At 40.9% G+C, this 20010-nt stretch overlaps 1 protein-coding gene across 3 annotated transcripts in view; it reads right to left on the bottom strand.

Annotated features, from left to right (window-relative positions):
• Positions 1-20010, bottom strand: part of triob (trio Rho guanine nucleotide exchange factor b) — a 109784-nt gene that overhangs the window by 73306 nt on the left and 16468 nt on the right. Inside the window, exon 1 of one of the 3 annotated variants that reach the window (XM_044358224.1) lies at positions 10387-10619. The exons of the other annotated variants lie outside the window; for them this stretch is intronic. Coding sequence (XP_044214159.1) covers positions 10387-10489 — 103 coding nt within the window. The 5' untranslated portion in view covers positions 10490-10619. Of the gene's footprint in view, positions 1-10386; positions 10620-20010 lie in introns of those variants that run through there. 3 annotated transcript variants of the gene reach the window in all.

The raw sequence follows: 20010 nt of genomic DNA on the forward strand, positions 1-20010 counted from the left end.
CATCGCCTATCGCTACACACATTAACACACCAGAACACACAAGCACACACAACAATCTCCTCTCTTCACTACACACAACCCCTCATTTACAAGTCTGCCGAGCATGAAATAAAGCTTTTCAATCACAGACTGCTTGTTCATAACACACTCATAATGAGAGCAATCCATTTTACTGGCAGTCAGCACTCAGTGCCCTGTAAAATGAGGTGAAATATACATTGTCCAAGAAATAAGGGTTTTTTTTCCACATTTTTTTTTCTAATTATTATTTTTAATTTACAATTAAAAGCAGGAAGATGGAGAGGAAAGGTAGAGGAGAGTCATCAGTGCTCACTGTGACTCATCTGTCACTGCGCATCTACGTACATAGTAACAGGAAAGACAAGGTGATGACTGTGAGATGAGAAGATCAACTGCACACATGACAGGTAGTGTATCATGTAGACATAAGCAATGCAGGAGTAGTGGATGCCCGTCTGTCATTCATGACACACTCATGCACACTGGCTGAAACACACACACACACACACACACACACACAATCATTCTCACATGTTATGCTCTCTTTCTCTCTGCATATTTAGTAATGGAGACATCTTGTGCATGCATCCATCAAAGGGACAATAATAGTAAGTCATGTGGGGTATTTCCACACTTAGGCTAGCTTGACAAGAGATTATGCATGATATATGATAATGCTCTTGCATGTGAGCTATGCACCTTAAGGTGTAAGAGTGGAACTATCTGTCATAGTGCATGTAATTCGCATTGACGCTACATATTCAAGAAATGTGGGATGTTGTCAAAGCCTCTTTAAAATGATCTTTGCCTCTTTTTGAGGGTAAAATACGCAATAACAGTTTAGTTCAGTGTCCTACCGATACGGACGAATGTTGCAGGAAGAATTTATATAGAAAAAAGCACTTTTCTCCTCTGTGTCTTCATGGATGCTCAATGTATAGTTATATGGCTTATCCAATCACAGCTTTCATGAAATTTACAGTTACCGTTTGTCCAATTTTATACTAATGCAAAACAGTCTACTCAGTGATGGCGGCAGCTTGTCTAATTGTGTGTTTTTAATGCAATATAAAAGTTAACCAACCCTTTTTGGTTTTAGTAGTGAAGACTAGAAAACACACAACCACTGAATACAGAGGTGAAGACTCAAAATTGTAGTTTATGTTTAACTTGAGGACACAGAATGACTGAACATGAGACTGAACGGTTACATGCTTGCTTTTAAAATACTTTCTCGATCTATGTCTTTGCATAGCTTGATCCCAAAGTCACTGAACATTTCACATGCAGCGAGATCAGCGCACACTCCGTCTTCACTCCCGATGCTCCGCATGAATTTAGAAAGCAAACACAGGAAGAGACAGAGAAAGAGGCATCAGCACAGATTCACTCTGCTCCACCCTTCTTCTTGTCTTTGTAACTCCACAAGGATTGTGTCCTAAATCCTTAAATTCGCATTGCTGTGTAGCAGCGGCAGTACAACGGGACAGCGCCCAGAAAGTGTGCCAATCCATTTTCTCTTTGCCCTCCTAACTCCAGGCTGGAAACAAACAAACACGCTGGTCTGTATAAGTACTTTTCGAACAGATTGTCTCGGTGCCTTGTAACATTTCTTCACACCACAGACTCCTACATCATCTAAAACCCAAACTGGGTTGAAGACACATTTCTGGAGGGCTTTAATGAGATGTAATGTGAAATAAATGTACTAAGTTTAGATCAGATTGGGAAAAGTTTATATGAAGGGCTAAAGACCACTAATTTCTTCACCTATAAGCATCATAACCCCAACTCATAACCCCAAAATGAACAAAACTACATGTCGTCTTTCAATAGAGCTTTGGGACAGACATTCTCAGTACACAGTGCCAATCCCCTAGCTTCTAGTCCTTTAGACCACAGGCTAGACTGGTGCATCTGCTTAGCCTGGCACGCCACATGATGCCAATCCTCTGGCTCATAACCTTGTAACCTCAAACTCATAGCAATTACAAGCTAGGCTGTATGTGTACAGAACAGAGCAGGCATACGACATAACACTACAGTACAATTCCCGTGGCTGTCGTCTCGCACGACTCGGCACGAACACGATAACATGCGTTCCAGCTGCCAGCGAGGATAACTGTGGTCGGATGTGAGATCAGAGATTCAGAGCATCAGTCACTATGAAATGCATTTACAAATATCAATGATGTGCATCCAACTCTTGACCATTCAGCAATATCTCATAGTATAAATGCAACAAATGCATTCTCGTAATTTATTTGTAATCACAGCTGTATAAATGTAAGCCCTTTTAGAATTTAGAATACATACTGAGATTTACAGCACATGTGACCTTGATGGATTTCAGATGGCTCTTTCATATTTCACTTCTGGGTCAGAGCCCAGTATGTGAACCTTACTGTAGGTTTGTGTGAAAAGAGAGAACTGGGAAGCATTTGTCACACTGCTCAGCCTGGTTTGGCTCACTTTGGCCCGACTTGGATTGGTTTAGAGTGCGGAGAGCTTTTGGGAACAGCTCAGAAACAGAGGAAGTGTGGGAGCAGATTCCTTTATTCTTTACTGTGCGTGTGAGCGTGCGTTGTTAGAGGGTGTGTGCATTATGGTTTGTGGGATCGTGCGTATGCCTTTCCTTGCGTCTTTTTATGAGCATAGCATGTGCAGTGTACATGTCTTTGCATGCATAACTTTGTGTCTTTGTATGTGCGTATGCCAGCTTGTGTGTGTGTGTGTGTATGTGTGCATGTGTTATGACCTGTGTTTCACTGTGCAGCAATGAGACTGACACCCTTTGCAGGGCTCCAAGAATAGTGCTCCCTTGGAGAGAGAGATGTGCCACTTTATCAGCTTTTTGGGTAAAACTTAACAGGACCCAGGCAGAAAGCAGAGCACAGGTCACTGTAGAACCTCGGGGGACTTTACTTCAGCGTAACACAAAATCGATATTTCACTCTGAGAAAAGTACTGTCTGTCCACTAGGAAACTTGTATAGTAAATCCAGAATGTCTACCACAAATGGCACAGTTTTTAAAGCAGTGCTGCGGCTGTGGTGTCTGCAGCTGGCGTTTGAAGTGTGATACCAGCCAGCATTGCATTTGTGGTGTTCTGTTTAAGTTTGTATTTGGATCTTCATCATTTCAGATTTAAATTTGTTTGACGTATGTGGTAAGACATCTGTCTTATCTTTAGAAATTGAGAAAAATCTAGATGATTCTCTTCAAACTATCCATGTCAACTAGGAATTTAGTGCCGGGATGCTGAAGCAAGGCAATAGCAGCTGTCTTCTGCACTTATTAGGTCAAACATATAGAACGCTCTGCCTAAACTTATTGAACTGCTGACTTTTTTTGAGTGAAAAAAATCTTCTTTTAGCTCTATGACCACAGCTTGTTTTAATCTATTTACACTTCCCTCTCTATTTCCATCATGTATCTGTCATATGAAGATGCTGTGTTGCATGCTATTCCTGCTCACCAGGGCAGGGATATCAGTCTGCCATGGCTCTACTTGTTGTGGGCAGTGTTTACCCTATAAGCTTTGTCTATATGATGGGCTGTTACATGCAGTTTGTTTGTCACGTCCCCAATGTGACAACCCGATTGGAATAACAGCGAGCGTGTGTTGCCCCTGCGCAACAGGGTGATAAGATAAACAACTTGTGCAGCCTCTTTTTCCGTCTCTCTCTCTTTGTTTCTCAAACTGTATATCCTTTTCATTTATTTATTTTCCTCTCTGCACACACACGGTCTTTCCATCCTTCTGTCAGATACAAAGCCACTTCTAGCAGCCTCTACTCTATTGCAGTTCTGTGACCTTCAGCCGGAGCTGGCAGGGGGCCTGGGGACTGTGGTGAGCTCAACTTTCATCGGGTTCCTCATATTGTTGTTACAGTGTGGCTTACAGCAAAAATAACACTTTGCTCCTACCGCAACCCCTCGACCTGGATATAACCCCTAAGCACAGCAAAAAAGTGTATGAATAAGTCATAACAAATGGGAGGGGTAGGAAATAAAAAACTCATCTCATGGTGCTCTGGCACTGTGCTTAAATGTTCAATCTGTAACTGCAGCGTGGCGCCTTCAGATAAAAACAACGCTGTTCCGCCACTGAATAATTGTTTTGTTTCTTCCTGCAATTTGTTTAACTTAACCAGCAGTATATGGAGTTACTGTCAGCCACAAATACTGTTTATACTGTAGGTTAACCCCATAATAAGGGATACAACTAACAATTATTTTCATAATCCATTAATCTGCCGATTTTTTTTTTTTTGTTAAACTGACTAAAATGTCCAAAAATCGTTCAAAAACCCATCACAATTTCCCAGTGGAAAAGCTGATGTATTCAAATACACATTTTTTTGGTCTGGCCAACAGTCCTATATTTCAAAATACACAATTATATAAAATGGGAGAAAATGAGCAAATATCCAGATTTGAGAAGCAGGACCTTGAGAACATTTTGGCATTTTTGCTTTACTTAAATGATTTATTGACAATCAAAGTGGTTGTTGATTCATTTTCTGTTTTGATTGATCCACTTCTCATTTCAGCACTAGCCATGATCTCTCCTAACACGACCTTCCGCTGCTCAAACACAAATATGAGTAACTGGGACAGGTCAACGACCACTGCACTGCTACAATGAACTATACCTCACAACAGTGAATATTTCACAAATATTTTTTTACTTTTAAGGCACAACGAGTATTTAAATTTGAAATGCATCTGTATTTTACCAGCAATATTTCCATGCTTTTTACAAAAACAAATGACCTACATGTAACATTTGACCTCAATGTGGTGTGTATAAATAATTCATGAAGGACATAACACGACAAAACCTTAGAGATGACAGAGTGAAACAAATATATCTTCACTTAAATATAACCTGCAGAACAGAAAGCTCTGTAAATCATTCCCACACTATACAGTACAACAAATCTAACTCATACCCTAAATATAACTCTCTGTGTGAGCAGCTAAGGGGCAGCATTAAAATAAATGGTCAGCAGTCTTATGCAAACCAGTGAGTGCACATGTGTGAAGAGCTATTTCACTGAGCTGTTTGTGAGGCCAATGAAGGACACAATCAAAGCAGTTTCATTGATGTATAATGAACTACTGTGCTCACATCTGCAGTCCTGCAGTCCTACACATACACACACACACACACACACACTTCTGAAGTGCTGCAACATTCATGTGTAGCAAGAGGAGAAGAAGCATGCGCAAAAATACACACAACCTGGAGACAGCCCAAGGATAAACGCATGCTGCACAAATTAGAAAATGCGTGTGGCTGTCTGTTTGTGTGTGCAGTTGTTTCCTTTGTAATCTGGTTAAGGTTGTAATAAACCTTTACAGAATATAAGTACTGCATGTGCGTTTTTATTATGCTGCTACAGCTGTTCCTCTATTCCTTTCACACCTCAGTGAGCCTGAATAACAACCTCACCTCTGTGTATAATTTACAAATCTCCTCCTTTCTTTTTGTTTCTCACCTCTCGTGTGACACTCTACCACTCTGTCTGCCTCTCTCTCTCTCTCTCTCCATTCTCCCCTCCCTCTGTTGACTCTATTGACTTCTGACATAGTTAGTGTTCCCCTAGGCCTCACTATTGGCAACTCTGTGTGTCACTTTCCAGTACTTAATGCTGTCTTTATTTAATGGAGCTTTGTGTCCACACACTGCAACATAGGTAAGATTAAAAAGATGAGAGCATGTGAATCAATGTTGTCAACACTTTTAGCCACATTTCCAACAAAAATTCCAGATACTTTGAACCCAGTGGAGCTAATCTCAGGGACTTAACTTGGAACTTTAAAGTCCCTGTAGTACAGTCCTGTTTGTGTTTCCACTGCATCTGAGGAACCAGGTAGATCATGCAAACTAGACCCGTGAGGAATTTAAAGATGATGGCAGCATTTAGAGACTCAGTATTAACAGTATTATGTTCTTTGTATTTACTGCCGCATGAGTTAGATGTGATGAATGAATGAAAAGGAAAAATTCAGAGGAGGAAAATCAAACTGAAACTAAGAGCATCTGTTTCCATAGTATAACATCTGTGGAGTGTTTGATAGTTATTTATTTTAGAATGTAACTACCATGAAACAATCAGAAAATAACGTTTTATTTCTCTCATTCACTGCTTTGTTCTCGCTACCGCCGCTCCCTCTCTTCATTCACTCTCTAACTCGTTCGACCGCTGCCGTTCTGTCTCTCTCTTGCTCACTGGTGTTCTCAGCTCGCTTGTGCTAATCATCTCTTTTTTCACTCGCTCTTTTTTTTTTAAATGAGTCGGGAAGCTGACAACAATGCCTTATTTCACTTTTAACGTTAACAAACGAAGAGAAATGTCCTCCCCTTGTCCTAAACTGGTCTTAATCGATAGGAGAGTATTTCCTTGTTTTATGAATGAAGTGGTACACAAGTTGAAGCAGCCGCGCTGTGTGTGTTTGACCAGTCAGTGACGTCATCCCTGCAAACCCCGCCCACAAAGTTCCTGTTCTTTTGGAAAGTAGTACCCCCTGAGCAGGGACTTTTTGTGGGGTAAAACAGGAGCTTAATTTAGACCCTGGTCCCTCTGGTGGAAACACAGGTAGAGGAAGTGAGTTCCTTAAAATGTTCTTAGTACCTGGGGAAAGTTCCTGCTGTTGAAACATGGCTTTTGACAGGCTGAAGCCTTTTTCGGCAGTGTCAGTAACAGAGGACTGAAGTAGCAACCTTCTGTTTGGAGACACTTGTCCCCTTGTCATTGTGGATATCAACTGTCTGCAACTCCCATTTTCTATCTATCCAGCATTTATACAGAAGGACTGTCATAATAATTTCTCCTGGGGGGCATAAAAAATAGGACATCTATGGTGTCTGTATGGAGTCTTCAGTTTTAAAAGTCTGTTTGATAGGTCATCAAGTGGATGACAATTTTTCATATCGCTGAACAGTGATTGTTAGGATGCAGTGAAAGCATTGTGCACTGATACTATGGCTTTTACAGGATCTGACAGAGAACTTACCCATTGATCTTGCAATAAAAGCCAAAAGGACAGAGATTTTAATGTACTTTACTGTACTGTAAGGACAAAAGGTTCACATGTCCCAAGTGAAAAGACAGATTGATAGCAGAGTTATTATCACAAGAAAACACCCGGGCCCATGACTTCAAGTTCTGCCCCAGGTCTTTGCATATATACTTTGAATCCAACTATACCAGAACCTTTCAAAATCCACCCTCAGCTAGCCTTGTTGTGATCTCAGTCTGCAGTGCCCTCCTCATGAAAAAAAGCACTATTTCCCCTAATCGCCTCCGAGCAGTCATCTTCTCAGACATCTGCATCCATTACCCCTGCAGGCACCTAGTCGCGGTGATTGAGCAAGAGGGGATTTGGAGAGCGAAGGAGGGATGAAAAAGAACACTTCCATTTTTATTGAGAGTGATGGCCTTACTACCTGATCAGAGTATTTGAGGAGGCAAAAGCCAAGCTTGGTGTTATGGACAGTACTTGCCTGAGTTTACCTGCTGTATGGGTACTTTTAGGTCCTACCTGTTCCCAGTCAGCCTGTTTTAGCACATGGCACTGATGTTCCATGGTTACCAGACTGTGGCTATGCAGGCTTACTAACCGTGTTGTTTTTAACCACAGTATGCCTTTAACATTCAATAAATATTGGCTGAACAGTATCCTCTGAGGAACTTTTTTTTACTATTTATATTCTATTGCAACTAAAATAGTTCTGTGTCTATGCTGCATAGCACAAGCTGAGCAGAATGACCTGGATACTAAACTTAAATCAGGGCAGCTTAAGTATGAGAGGCAGTTAAGTGATAAAAAAGACAGCAATGTGCATAAAGTAGTGACCCTTTGTATCCCCTTCATTTCACACACACACACGCACGCACACACAGACACACACACACACACAACTTGCTTGCATTACTGCAAATGAAAGTGAGTCATATTAAGTTGAAAGCCAGTGTGTGTCAGCTTTTATGGAGATGTAGACATTACGGTAATTTTTAGCCCAACTTAAAGTAACTTACAGACATACTCACACAGTCTGAGTCAATTCTGTTGCAACCACTGCAAACGCATTACGTGTCAAAATTACTCAGACGAACTGCACTTGCACAGAGAAACAGAGTTGGCGGTTCAGCCTCAGAAACACTGGCTGAAAGAAACTAAATAGGATTTTGCTTAACACCACAAAAGTTTAAATCCACACCTCAACCTCACAGACACAGCCTCAATGAAAAACGTATACGCTTCACAACCATATTATTTAAAGTAAGGCTTTTGTATTGGTTTGCACTATAATGTGAGGTGTTCCTGTTATTTTGTCCTCTTAGGGGTAGAGAAATAATGCAGCTGTAAAACACCACACATTTTAAAAGTAGAACTTTTTTGTAAGAGTATGCATGTATTCTCAATACTGCTTTGTGTTCCAGGGACAACATGAACATACGCAGAGGGTCGGATGCTGACTGTTATTCAGTCATCTAATTATTACTTTTCATATTTCTTCACAGACATGAGCCATAGACACATTATTGTTATTAACTGCAAGTTAGTTGCCTGAAATGCTCTACTGATACACTGCCAAAAAAAATAGTAACAGTTGCATCATTTTTCCCTAAAATGGGCAACAAACCATCACAATTACACACAATTGTGGTTTTTAAAACTCATGCCTTACCATAATACAAAATGGAACATTGGCAAGTATGTTAACCTTCACTGTTCTATTTTTTCTAACGCACACGATAAAGGTAATCACTGAGCGCAAATATAAATAACTACATCAAAAAAAAAACTACAATACCCAATGAAGGCCATAAAACACCACCCAATATTATCTTTCAGCATCATTCAACCAGTCCTTTCAACAGCAGCAAAGCAATACTGTGACGACAACTGTTTCCATGACACCCCCCCCCCCCCCCCCCCCCCCCGCCAAAAAAGCCTTTTTTTGACATTTCGGTGGCACATTTAAAGTGACCCTGTCGCATTACTTTACTGCTAGAAATTGAAGCAAACGTTATTCTGGATAAACATATAGTAACAGAAGAAAAGTACGATGGTGAATACTCTACCTGAAAGTCTGATCAGGGTTTTTCCTGCCTGGGCATACTGCCAGCTGTGGTTGTCCAGTACTGCCATTGAAAACCAAAACCAACACGAAACCGTCCTGAGCAATGTAGGCCTACGCTACACCCTACACAGGTCTGCAGCGGTTTTCACCCTATTAGTTCTAGCTTTCTAACACTACCATTGTTGCATGGCGAGAAGGCAACTGAACAGCAGCCGTGCCATGTATTGGCCAACGCCCTGCCACCCACTGAGCTGCAGAAAGCCAAAGGCACTGCCAGCTTCTTTTTGCCTTCACCAACTGGCTTTTCTTTCGCCGTGTCCCCCTCATGTCACTAACCCCTCCCCAAAACAAGATTTACTAACAAGTGCTGCTTTGCATTAAACAGTTTCTCCCCTCTCTGTGTGTCCGGGTAGCTACTCCGAGAAAAGAAAAGTTAAGCCAGCCAAACTGTTGTCCCAAGTGGATTTGTGGGTGAAATAAGCTTTAATAATGATTGGTTGTAATCTTCTCTCTGACTAATACTTAGACCCTGTCACTGTGAACTTTTGCACCGGGACCTCAATGTAAATAATGTCCTCCTTATCATCTGTACAAGTGTATCTATTAGAGCACAAGTAGAGAAACATTGCGGACCGTTCATTTATAATCATTTGTAAAGCTTTTGTATTTGCCCCTCACGCTGTCTTGACTTCAATAAACCTCTTAAATGCTAAACCATCTTCATGTGTGCGTAAAATTATTAAGACCTGATTATCTTAGTAGCCCCCCCCCCCCCCCTTTGTGTGAGCATGGACAAATTTGATACAAAAACTCATGCATATCCACTTTCATAAAACAGTTGCTTGATTTTGAGCCAATGTCTTTGAACTGAGGAAACAAAACAAGGAGCTCATTTACTCCAAGAGAGAAATTAAGCTTCTTTGTTGTCTCTGAAAGGAAAAGTCAAGGGGGGAGGGATTACCACTATATTTCCAAATTGTGAGGAAAGCTGTGATAAGCTCTAAAAATGAGTTTACGAGACATGGAGCTCAAAAGCGAGGCCGTAAGAGGTCATGATCCAGCGACTAAAACTCCTGTGATTAACATGCATCAGCACTCAGGCTGCAGCAAACACTTTCATTTTGATAGAAGAGTTTTAACATAGTGGACAGGCTCTGATACATTATGTGCAGGCATTTTAACACCAACCCAATCAAAGAATGTCTAATAAGTATCAATATACACATTTCACACACATCTTCTACAGCACTTTCGTGGATCACCTACCAACTTTGTTAGCTGTCTGACATGGTTCCGCAGTCAGCCGACCTTTCCTGTCCCTGAAAAAGCCCATGTAGTGGAGACGGAACAGCATGGTCAGATTAGCCATGCCCAGTCTCTCAGATAACAGTCCAAAGTGTAGACCAAGGTCTACTGTAACTCCTGAAGAATTTAGATCTGAGATGTTGAATATTGTCTCTTGGCTTTGAGAAGCAGATCAAATGCATATAGATTCAAGCACACAGTAGCTGAGAGCTAACCGCATTTCGGTGATTGATGGTGTTCATGTCTTGTCTCAGTGTGTGAAAGTTGACAGCCTTCTCATCTGTCCGTGTGTACGGAGGCGGACCAGGTCACATATCAGACTGATCCTGCAGGAATAAATAACTGAGAGGAATTGTCACCTCTCAGAGGGACACAGAGGGTGGGGGAGTCAACTGTATGCGTCAAGATGACTGAGTGGGTACTAGTTTCCAAAGGCATAAGCGGGTCTTTGCAGCTCTAGATTCCTCGCTGCTTGTTTATTCGGTTACTCCAAAGTTGCTGCTAACATCTGTGCCATGATAACCTCAAGACAGACAAGCACGCACACTCGCCATATTCTAGAAATTTGATAAAACTGAAAAAAAAAAGCTGGAAAATCAGCCTTTATTGGAACTAAATTGTTGTGTTGTGAATACACACACAGAGATGTTTGATACCATTCAGATCAGATGACTGGATAGAGAGCTCTTTGTTTTAAATGTATTTCTTTGTATGTCTCAGGGGAGGGGATTACCCTGTAAAATACGCTTCGGCCCCCCTTGGTACCCCTTTTAACTCCTTTTTACCCAGGTGCACTGAACCTTTATTTGTCATTTTTTACTGCTCGAGTCATTGCTCAGGGTGGATTTTTACAAAAATCACAGTTACAAAACTGTATAGTTTTAAATAATTTTATTGCTTGAGGAACATTTCCTATCTATCCCATTACGAAATGAGAAGAACTTAATTTATAGGAAATTAATTCACCAAGAAGTCTGCTTTTTTTTTTTATACTAAAACACCACCGTAACACTCACTAACGCCTTAAATAAGTTTGTCTCTGTGATGCTGGTATACTGTCTCAGTGTTGCATTCTGCAGTGTTACTGTAGCAGAGAGAGAGAGACAGAGGGAGTAGAAAGGCCATGAGAGAGGAGAAGTGTGTGAGAGGGATCAACACTATAAAAAAGAATAAAAGCCCTTTTCAGCATTGAGCGTCCATGTGCATCTGTCTGCTTGTAAGCCCACAACAGTATACAGTATAAACTGACTGTGCAGCCAGCTGAGTCGCATCAACACATCAATGAAGGAGAGAAGGGGACGCTTTGTACGGCTCAGGGAGCGCTATTCATCAGCTTCCTCTATCCAAACCGTGCTCCGATTGTCCCGCCGCACAACAACACCCAGCCAATAAACCACAGTGCACCAAATAACACTTGACAGGCAGGGTGCAGAAGGGAGAGCAGCAGCTTCTGTGGTGTACTGTGTCACTATCTGCCTCAGAAGAGAAAGGGAGGACAGAGAAGGAAATAGGAAGGTTAAAGAATGAGGGAAGGAGAATGTGCCTGAGATAACACCATGTCAGCTGTCTATCATTGTTTTTGGCAGTTACGGCCCAAAACCAGATGTGACTTGAACTGATGATGTGAGACAAAACGCTGGGAGCAAGAGAGAGACGAAGAGAACATGAGAGGGAGAATTTTTTTTTTTTTTTTTTTTCCGCAAAATTGGAAAAACATTTTTATCCTTGGCTGACGACATAAAAGAGGAGATGCAAGACAGCGACAGAGAGAGCTTATAATGAAAAATACAGAGATGAGGATGGCCGCTAATGCAACATACAGAGCATGCTGGAGAGAACTCTAATGCCTTTTTTTTTTTTTTCCAAATACTGTAACAAAATGTCAAGATACTGTATACACACTATGGGGTAATGCAGGACTAATTGTGAAGGAACGTCACACCATTTCACAGCAGGACTATCAGGTCAGCCAAACCATCACCTCATCTGACAGCGGCACTAACAGAGCAACAGCTGAGCTCTGATAATAGGATTATTTACACGCACAAACTGCGGGGTCAAAACACTAAATTAACATGTGATTAGTTTAAAGAGCAAAAAGGTCGTTCGCTAAATTGTCATTAACACAAATGTTGTGATGAGGCTGGAATTTCGCTCTGCAGAAATAAAGTAGCGAACATGTGGCTCTGTAAAGCACTTTAAAATATAAAGGGGTTCTCAAAAATAATCCAGCCGTGACTTCTCTGTCTCAGTGGAATGCAAAGGCTAGAAAAACACAACTTGAGATATAGTGCGGTGAGCGCAAACCCATTCAGAACTGCGTAAATGCTGCTGAGCGGCCATGTCTTTTTGCAATTTCTTTTATTATAAACAGTATCTGTAATGAATGCCTCCGACAGTGCTGAATGATAAACAGAGAATCACACTCTGTGGTTTCTGTCAACAGATGCGGCAAAACAAACCAAAACTATTATGACTGAATCCAATTGTTTTTTGTGTGACACTGTGAGTCTGTGAGAGTGTGTGTGTGTGTGTGTGTGTGTGTGTGTGTGCGCGCGCACCTGCAGGGCTTCCAGCTTGCTGAAAGCTGGATAGTTCCTGTTTACAGGCTCAGCAGTTGGAGCCAGTTCCCAGGGGAAGACACACAAACACACACACACACATGTACAGACCTTTGGTAGTTCTGTACATTGTTTTATTACATATGTCTGTGTGTGTATGTATGTTTCCAGAGAAAGCTTGTGTGGATTGTTTATGAGCTGTTGGTGTACATATGCATCACTTTGTCCTCTCCTGCCATCTTCTGCTCCTCTCTTCTCTTCTTATCTCATATTATTCTCCATTATCCTCCTCCCTCTATCCATCCCACCCTCTCCTCATCCCCCTCTACTAATTTGCTCTATTTCTTTTTACTCCATTGTCTCACCCCTCCTAGCCCTCTCCCACTCCTAAACACTATTCTCCAGTCATTTTTAGCTCTACCCTTCCTCTACTGATCTCTCCTATCCACATCACTCCATTCCTCTGTGAATAGATTTTCACTAGACTTGTCCTCAACAAAAGACCAATGTCCTGTTGAGTACACACACACACACACCAGACAGGGAACTACAGGCTATGGCTCCATAGCCTGTCTCCAGCCAGGAGGCTAGTGGATCCCATGGCTATGGACTGTTATTACAGCCCTGAAAACAACTGGCTTATTATGCAAACAGGGTGCCACGGGACTATCTGATGGAATATCTGACTTACATGCATGGATACACGCATGCACGCGCACACACACACACACACACACCCCTGATGGGGTGGTTAGCGGAGCAAAAAGGTTACATGTTTGCATGTTTGAAACAGAGAGCTTACTTGCTCTGGAGAGGTGTTTAAAACACTTGCATTCGCAGAAAATGATATTTTTCAGTGCCAAAATAACAACATAAAGAAGTGAATAAGCTGTGCTTACTGGTGGGAGTAAGTTTGCAACTTGCCAGTTGATTTACAACAGTGTCTCTACAGACGGAAATATTTCACACCAATTTAGACTGTTGAGCAGTTCCAAATCTAATCTCATCTAGCTATTTTCATATTTTGTTGAGGCTCCCCAGTGTCTCAGACTCTAGCCATCTTGCAACAGGATAAGAGGGGGGAGGGCTGAGAAAGACAGGGAAACAGATAGAGGTAAAAAAAAAAAAAAAAAAGAGAGAGGAGTAGGGACAGACAGAGAGAAAAAAAAAGAGACAAACATCCCTTCAGCCTGGTTTGTATCTGCTCCCAATTTGAGATGTTCTCTTCTAGCCATTTAATTGTAGGTCTTTTTATGACTTTGGGGCCTCCACTCCATGCAAACAACACAGAACCACATCTGAACATAGACTCCACCCCGACTGCATATAGATAGGATACCATAAATAGTTATGTATACTTTCTGTTTTTATCTGCAGGATGTTTCTACTGAAATAAATGTGACTCCTATGTAATGTAATAACAACACAGGGTGACAATATCATTCTGAGGGGAGAAAGAGACCTTCACTTACTCCCTGTACTTTTTGAATTACCCAGTAGGGGTCACTGCAATCTCTCATCAGGAAAACTGTTTTGGACAGATTGTATGGACAGATAAAACCAAACACTAAAAAAAGAAAAGAATAAATATATGTATAAATGTAGCATTTGTGACATCAACAGTGTGTTTCCATAGGAACATTATGCAATGTGATAGACTGTGACTCCTTTCAGTCAAACAAACAAACTACAGAAAATCACTACTCTGTAAGCCTAAATATCTTTTGAAAGAAAATGTATTATTCAAAATCACCACCATGATACACATTGCCAGACATAAAAATAGCTGTTGAGATCATAACAAGAGAGGAACAGAGTTGTCTCAGTCACTTCAATACAGAATTTTGTTGGAGCCCACATCTAGTGAGTCTGACACCGCATTAGCAATAGCTTTAGCTTCAGCATTAAGCATTCAGCTGTAGTGGTTGCTTTTTAGACATGACTCAAAAACATATTCCTAGCTATTCCCATAAATAAAATCCTGTCAGCACTTGTATCTGACTCAGCAAATCAAGTCGAGAACACTGACCTCTCATTGATCCGTCACATCTTACCTACATCAACATCCGTGTCAAACAATTGAAAGGGGGAGAAAATTGTTGTGTGTGTGACTATTACTTTTTGAGAATCTTGTGTTTAAACGTGCGGTTACTACAACATTATCTTTTAGCTCTTCATCCCAAACAGAGGAGATGAGAGGCAAGCAATAGGAATCTAAATGAAGGAAGCATTCCCAACATTCCTGACCCTCATATTCCCATCATCCAGTTGCAGATGAATCCATATTGACGGCTGCTTAAATATTAAGTGCTTATGGGTCACTACACTTTTTCTTCATGGCCAAGCGGCTCGAGGCTCTCTGTCTGCAAGGGAAGGAAGGCTTCAGGGTGTCAGTGGGAAGGAAAGAAGAAAATGGGTTATGTTTTCTTTAAATGACCTTCAGATCATCGGTGATGGAAGGCTAGGATAATTAACATTTTGAATGATCTGTTGCATAAAGCAGGGAGATATTCTACTTAACTTTAACCAAGAGTGTTTGCTGCTTATTCTATGAAGTATGAACAGTTCAGCTGACTATGATTTGAAATATACAGTATGGACAGACTTTTTTCTGTCATGCATGGTTTGTTTTGATCCTGACTTAAACGCACAGTATGTAATGTTCTGCCGTTACAGGTGTCTCAATCAAAACAATAACAAAAGATGGAGTTTGATGACATTGTGAAGTAGCATGGGATCATGGGAGTTGTTGCTTTCATTGTTAAACAACTACCATTCAATTCACTGTAGTCAGCTTCATCTGGTTAGGATTCCTTCAGTGTTCATCATTTAGGATGTTTTTACAAGGAGCCGAATTATCCGCAGAGGTCTCATTCTTTCAAAAACAAATACGGACCCAGTGATTAAAATCCGTAAAAAGACTGAATAAAGCAGTTTCATGTTAAAAATCAGTGTTTCTCTGACGCTGTTCAGTGGACAAAGGACATCCAGAGGGGCTACAAGCCGAGCTGCCGCTTACGTGTGCTCAGCTTGTTTCCCTGATAACATGAGATCCAGATGTCAATGACTAAAATCCTTCATCCACTTAAAAGATATAGTTAAAAACGACCAAGATCTAAAAAGTGTATTGTAAAAATGTGGCTTAAAGTGGATAAAAAGTCAATTTATGACAGCTTCTGGCAGACAACCACAATGCTGACGCATGGGATATGACGCCTGACAGGCGACCAAATGAAACGGACCGTTAGCTTTGATTAAAATTACGGAGTTCTCTGAACATTGCTGGAAACATTTGGGATAATGTAAGTACACAACTCATCAAAATATATAACATAAGTCTAGTCATTTTTAGACATTTTAATGCGGAAAAGTTACATATTGGGCCTTTAAACAGGTCCCATTTGACTCCACTGTGGAAAATAGCTGGCAAATCCACAAGCTGCACACCTGGCGAGCAGGCCAATATGAACGTCATGCTAGCAGAGCCATGTCAGCTCCGACACTCAAATTAACACCTAATTGGGCAACCGAGGACAAAATTAACAGGGCAATTACTCATTCACTCTCTGGATGAAGACAGAAGTTATGAAGTGCTGTACAAAGAGGCTTGTTTACAAGGTGGGAAGTTTCATTCATTGCTGAGAGTGCCTGACTTCAAACTTTTTCATTAAGAAGAACTAACACTTAATTTAATTATTTAACTTATTTTTCTTATAATTAAATGATCTTTTTGAGCCTCTTGTATGATCTATATGCCCCTCTCTGTGATCAGATTCTCTGAGCCTTAGAATCTTTATTATTGTTTGAAGAACATTAACAGTTATTTTAGATTATAAGGTCTAAAACAATTTAATCAGTATTTATGAATGAACTACCATCTCCAATGAGCAAACCCAGAAAAGACATAAAACTGTGATGTCTGGTAGAAAATCTAGAGCTATTTCAGAGATAGAGAAGAATGGGAAACTAAATTTGTGGTTCTAAAATTCATACACAGAACGCAAGGGAAATAACTTTTTGGTTAGTCAGTTACCAGTCATATGCTGTTAACCTTTAATCAGTGAACCTTATCGAATCATTAACTATTAAGAAAGATAAGCAAGAAAAGCGCAAGTGAAGCAGATGAGATTAATATCAGGGAAATGCTCAAAATATTGTATTGAATCAATACTGAATATACTCAACTTTGTATGTATTTGATGCAGTGTTGCCAAATCTGAATCTTGTTATCCAAGAAATTCTCACAGCACAGTTCCAGACTCCATCTGGGTCATCAAAGGTTCAGGTCTTCACTCTGTGATCTATGGCTTTGGGAGGGATTTCAGCTTGAGAATACGGTAACATATGTCAATTATTAAACTGAGATGTATTGGTCTTTAAAGTTGAGAACCGCTGCCAATGTGATGCTGTCCAAGCCAATGATCGGTCTACTGTTCAGCTCCTCTGGTAGCTACACCCCACCTCCATGTAAACATAAGCCTTTGAAGGAGGAGAAGTGAAACCACATGACTCACATGCATTCATTAGTTAGCAAGCGGACCAAAAATAGAGAGTTGTGATGCTGCCGAGAAGTAGCTCTAAGTATAGAGCAGAGTTAAGAGGAAGCCAAATGCTGTCATTGTAATATACACGTTTGATTAATTTGATAAATGCATTATCATTTCGCAGGCAGCTGAAACATATCATATTCACAACCACATACTTGATAAATTTTGATACAAATTTAACATCATGATATCAGTGAGAGGCGGAAACGTATATGTCAAAGTCACTTTTTAAAGTGTGGCCTTAACTCGCTGTTGCTGTAGCGTTTTGTCCTCCTTCTACTGTTGAATAATTCAGTCCAGCCTTCTATAATAATATAATACTTACAAGGACCAGCAGACAGGATCTGGATGGACATGTCTTCTGCTTGTCTTCTCTCCTCCTGCATTCAAACCGGTCGACTGACCAATGAAGCGAGCAGCACGACAGCACAGGAGGGTGTCCATCCATATATGAGTTTCCAAAAAGATGAGAGATGGTACAACCTCCACCTCTTAAGAAAAATCACGGCTACTACCCCCCGCTTCCTTCTCCATCATCAACACTGCTTCAAGTAAAACACCTTCATTAGGTGTCACCTTTTGTCACTGGCATTCATTCTCTTGTCTCAGTTACAACAGAAAATCACAGGGTATGAATCAATCAATTCCTTAAGAAGAGAATTGAATCCCTGTGATGTCACATCAACAGTCAAACTCCCACATTTCTTCTATAGATCAATCATCTATCTATAAATATGCTAACAAGAAATGTATATCATCACTGTATTTGCGTAGACATGACGATCCACTATCACGCGATCATCATCATGTCCTATTCCTATTTCAAACGCGTGAATGAAAAACAATATAGTATAATTTCTGAAACATAAATGATGATTCCTCCTGCAGCAGCACAGCCATCAAAAACTGCGAAAACATCCATCGAAAAGGATGGAGAGGGCATTATGGTGATATTCCCCTGTCCCTGGAGCAGCCAAGCATCCTTTATATCCCCCGAGTCAAGGAGCGACCAGCACGCACACACACACAACACCCCCCCCCACCCCCCGTCCCAACCTTCACGCTTCGCCCCTCCCCTGTTGGCCATCACTGGCAAGCGATTGGCTCGTGTACGGGGGAGAGGTTGGTGGCGATTGGACGGGTGATGGAGCGGAACCTCGCTTTCCTATGCATCAGTGCTTTCCAGGAAAAAAAGAGACCGGGTCGGAGAGAGAGAGAGAGAGAGAGAGAGAGAGAGGGAGAGAGGGAGAGAGGACAAAGATGATGATGTGGGAAACAGGAATGATATGATGGTTGGAGGGGAAGGGGGGGAGGGGGGCGTCAATGAAGAAGAGAAGGGAGGAAAGAGAGATAAGAGAAAAAGAGGGAGGAAGGAGACTGAAGGAGAAGGAGAAGGGTAAGAAAGGCTTATTGCAGAGAGATGGAACACTACACTGCTCCTGTATATTTTATTCAAATGCTGTCCATGTACAACAGCCATAAGAAATTCTTTGCGTTATTATTATTAACATCATTTGGAGTCTTATAGTGAGAAGATTCTGATGAGAGCTGCAGTGAATCTAATGTTGACAGTGTAGAGGAACACACAGTCTTGACTTCAGGGAAAATGCAGTTCACAGCAGATGGACCCTATTAGCATGCAGCATGGTGGTGTATGTATTTAGCGTTTGTATATGGAAGGCAGGGTTAATCTATGCAGGGTAAAAATGAAAGTCACTATTAGTGAATCTTATCAGTGAGTTGGTGTCGGTGCTTACAAATATTTATATATATATATGTGTGTGTGTGTGCGTGTGCGTGTGTGTGTAGAATGCTTATTTGTGTAAGTGTGTATGTCGCTGTCTGCCTAAGGCCTGCTTCTAGATCATGTGTCTCATAGATTTTTCTCTCTTCTCTCTCTCCGTTTCTTACACACACACACACACACACACACACACACACACACACACACACACACACACACACACACACACACACATTACATAAGACTTTGGATGAGCGGCATAAAATTACAGACATGTCACAACTACAATAGTCTGTCATAAACATATAATGTTTATATGATTCATAGTATTTAAAAAGTCAATCAATACATTGAACTGATTCCTAGTAAAATGGAGCAATCTATTCAGGCCTATGAATAGTGACTGAATATACAAATTATAAAATGAATAGATTAGGGCTGCAACTAACTATTGTTTTCATTACTGTTGATTATTTTCTCTATTAATCAATTAGTTGCGTGGTCTAAATCATATTAGAAAATGGTGAAAAGTGAAAAGATCAGTGTTTCTATAGGCCCAGGTTGAGGTCCCGACCAACAGTCCACAACCCAAAGATATTCAGTTTACTGTCATAGAAGACTAAAGAAACCAGAAAGTATTCACATTTGAGAAGCTGAATCACAGAATATGGAAGTTTTCTTCTTAAATTGACTCAAATTGATGAATTGTTGCAGCTCTAGACTGGATGTTGCC

This window comes from Thunnus albacares, chromosome 8 (assembly GCF_914725855.1).
Source record: "Thunnus albacares chromosome 8, fThuAlb1.1, whole genome shotgun sequence".
In the NCBI taxonomy this organism is placed as follows: Eukaryota; Metazoa; Chordata; class Actinopteri; order Scombriformes; family Scombridae; genus Thunnus; species Thunnus albacares.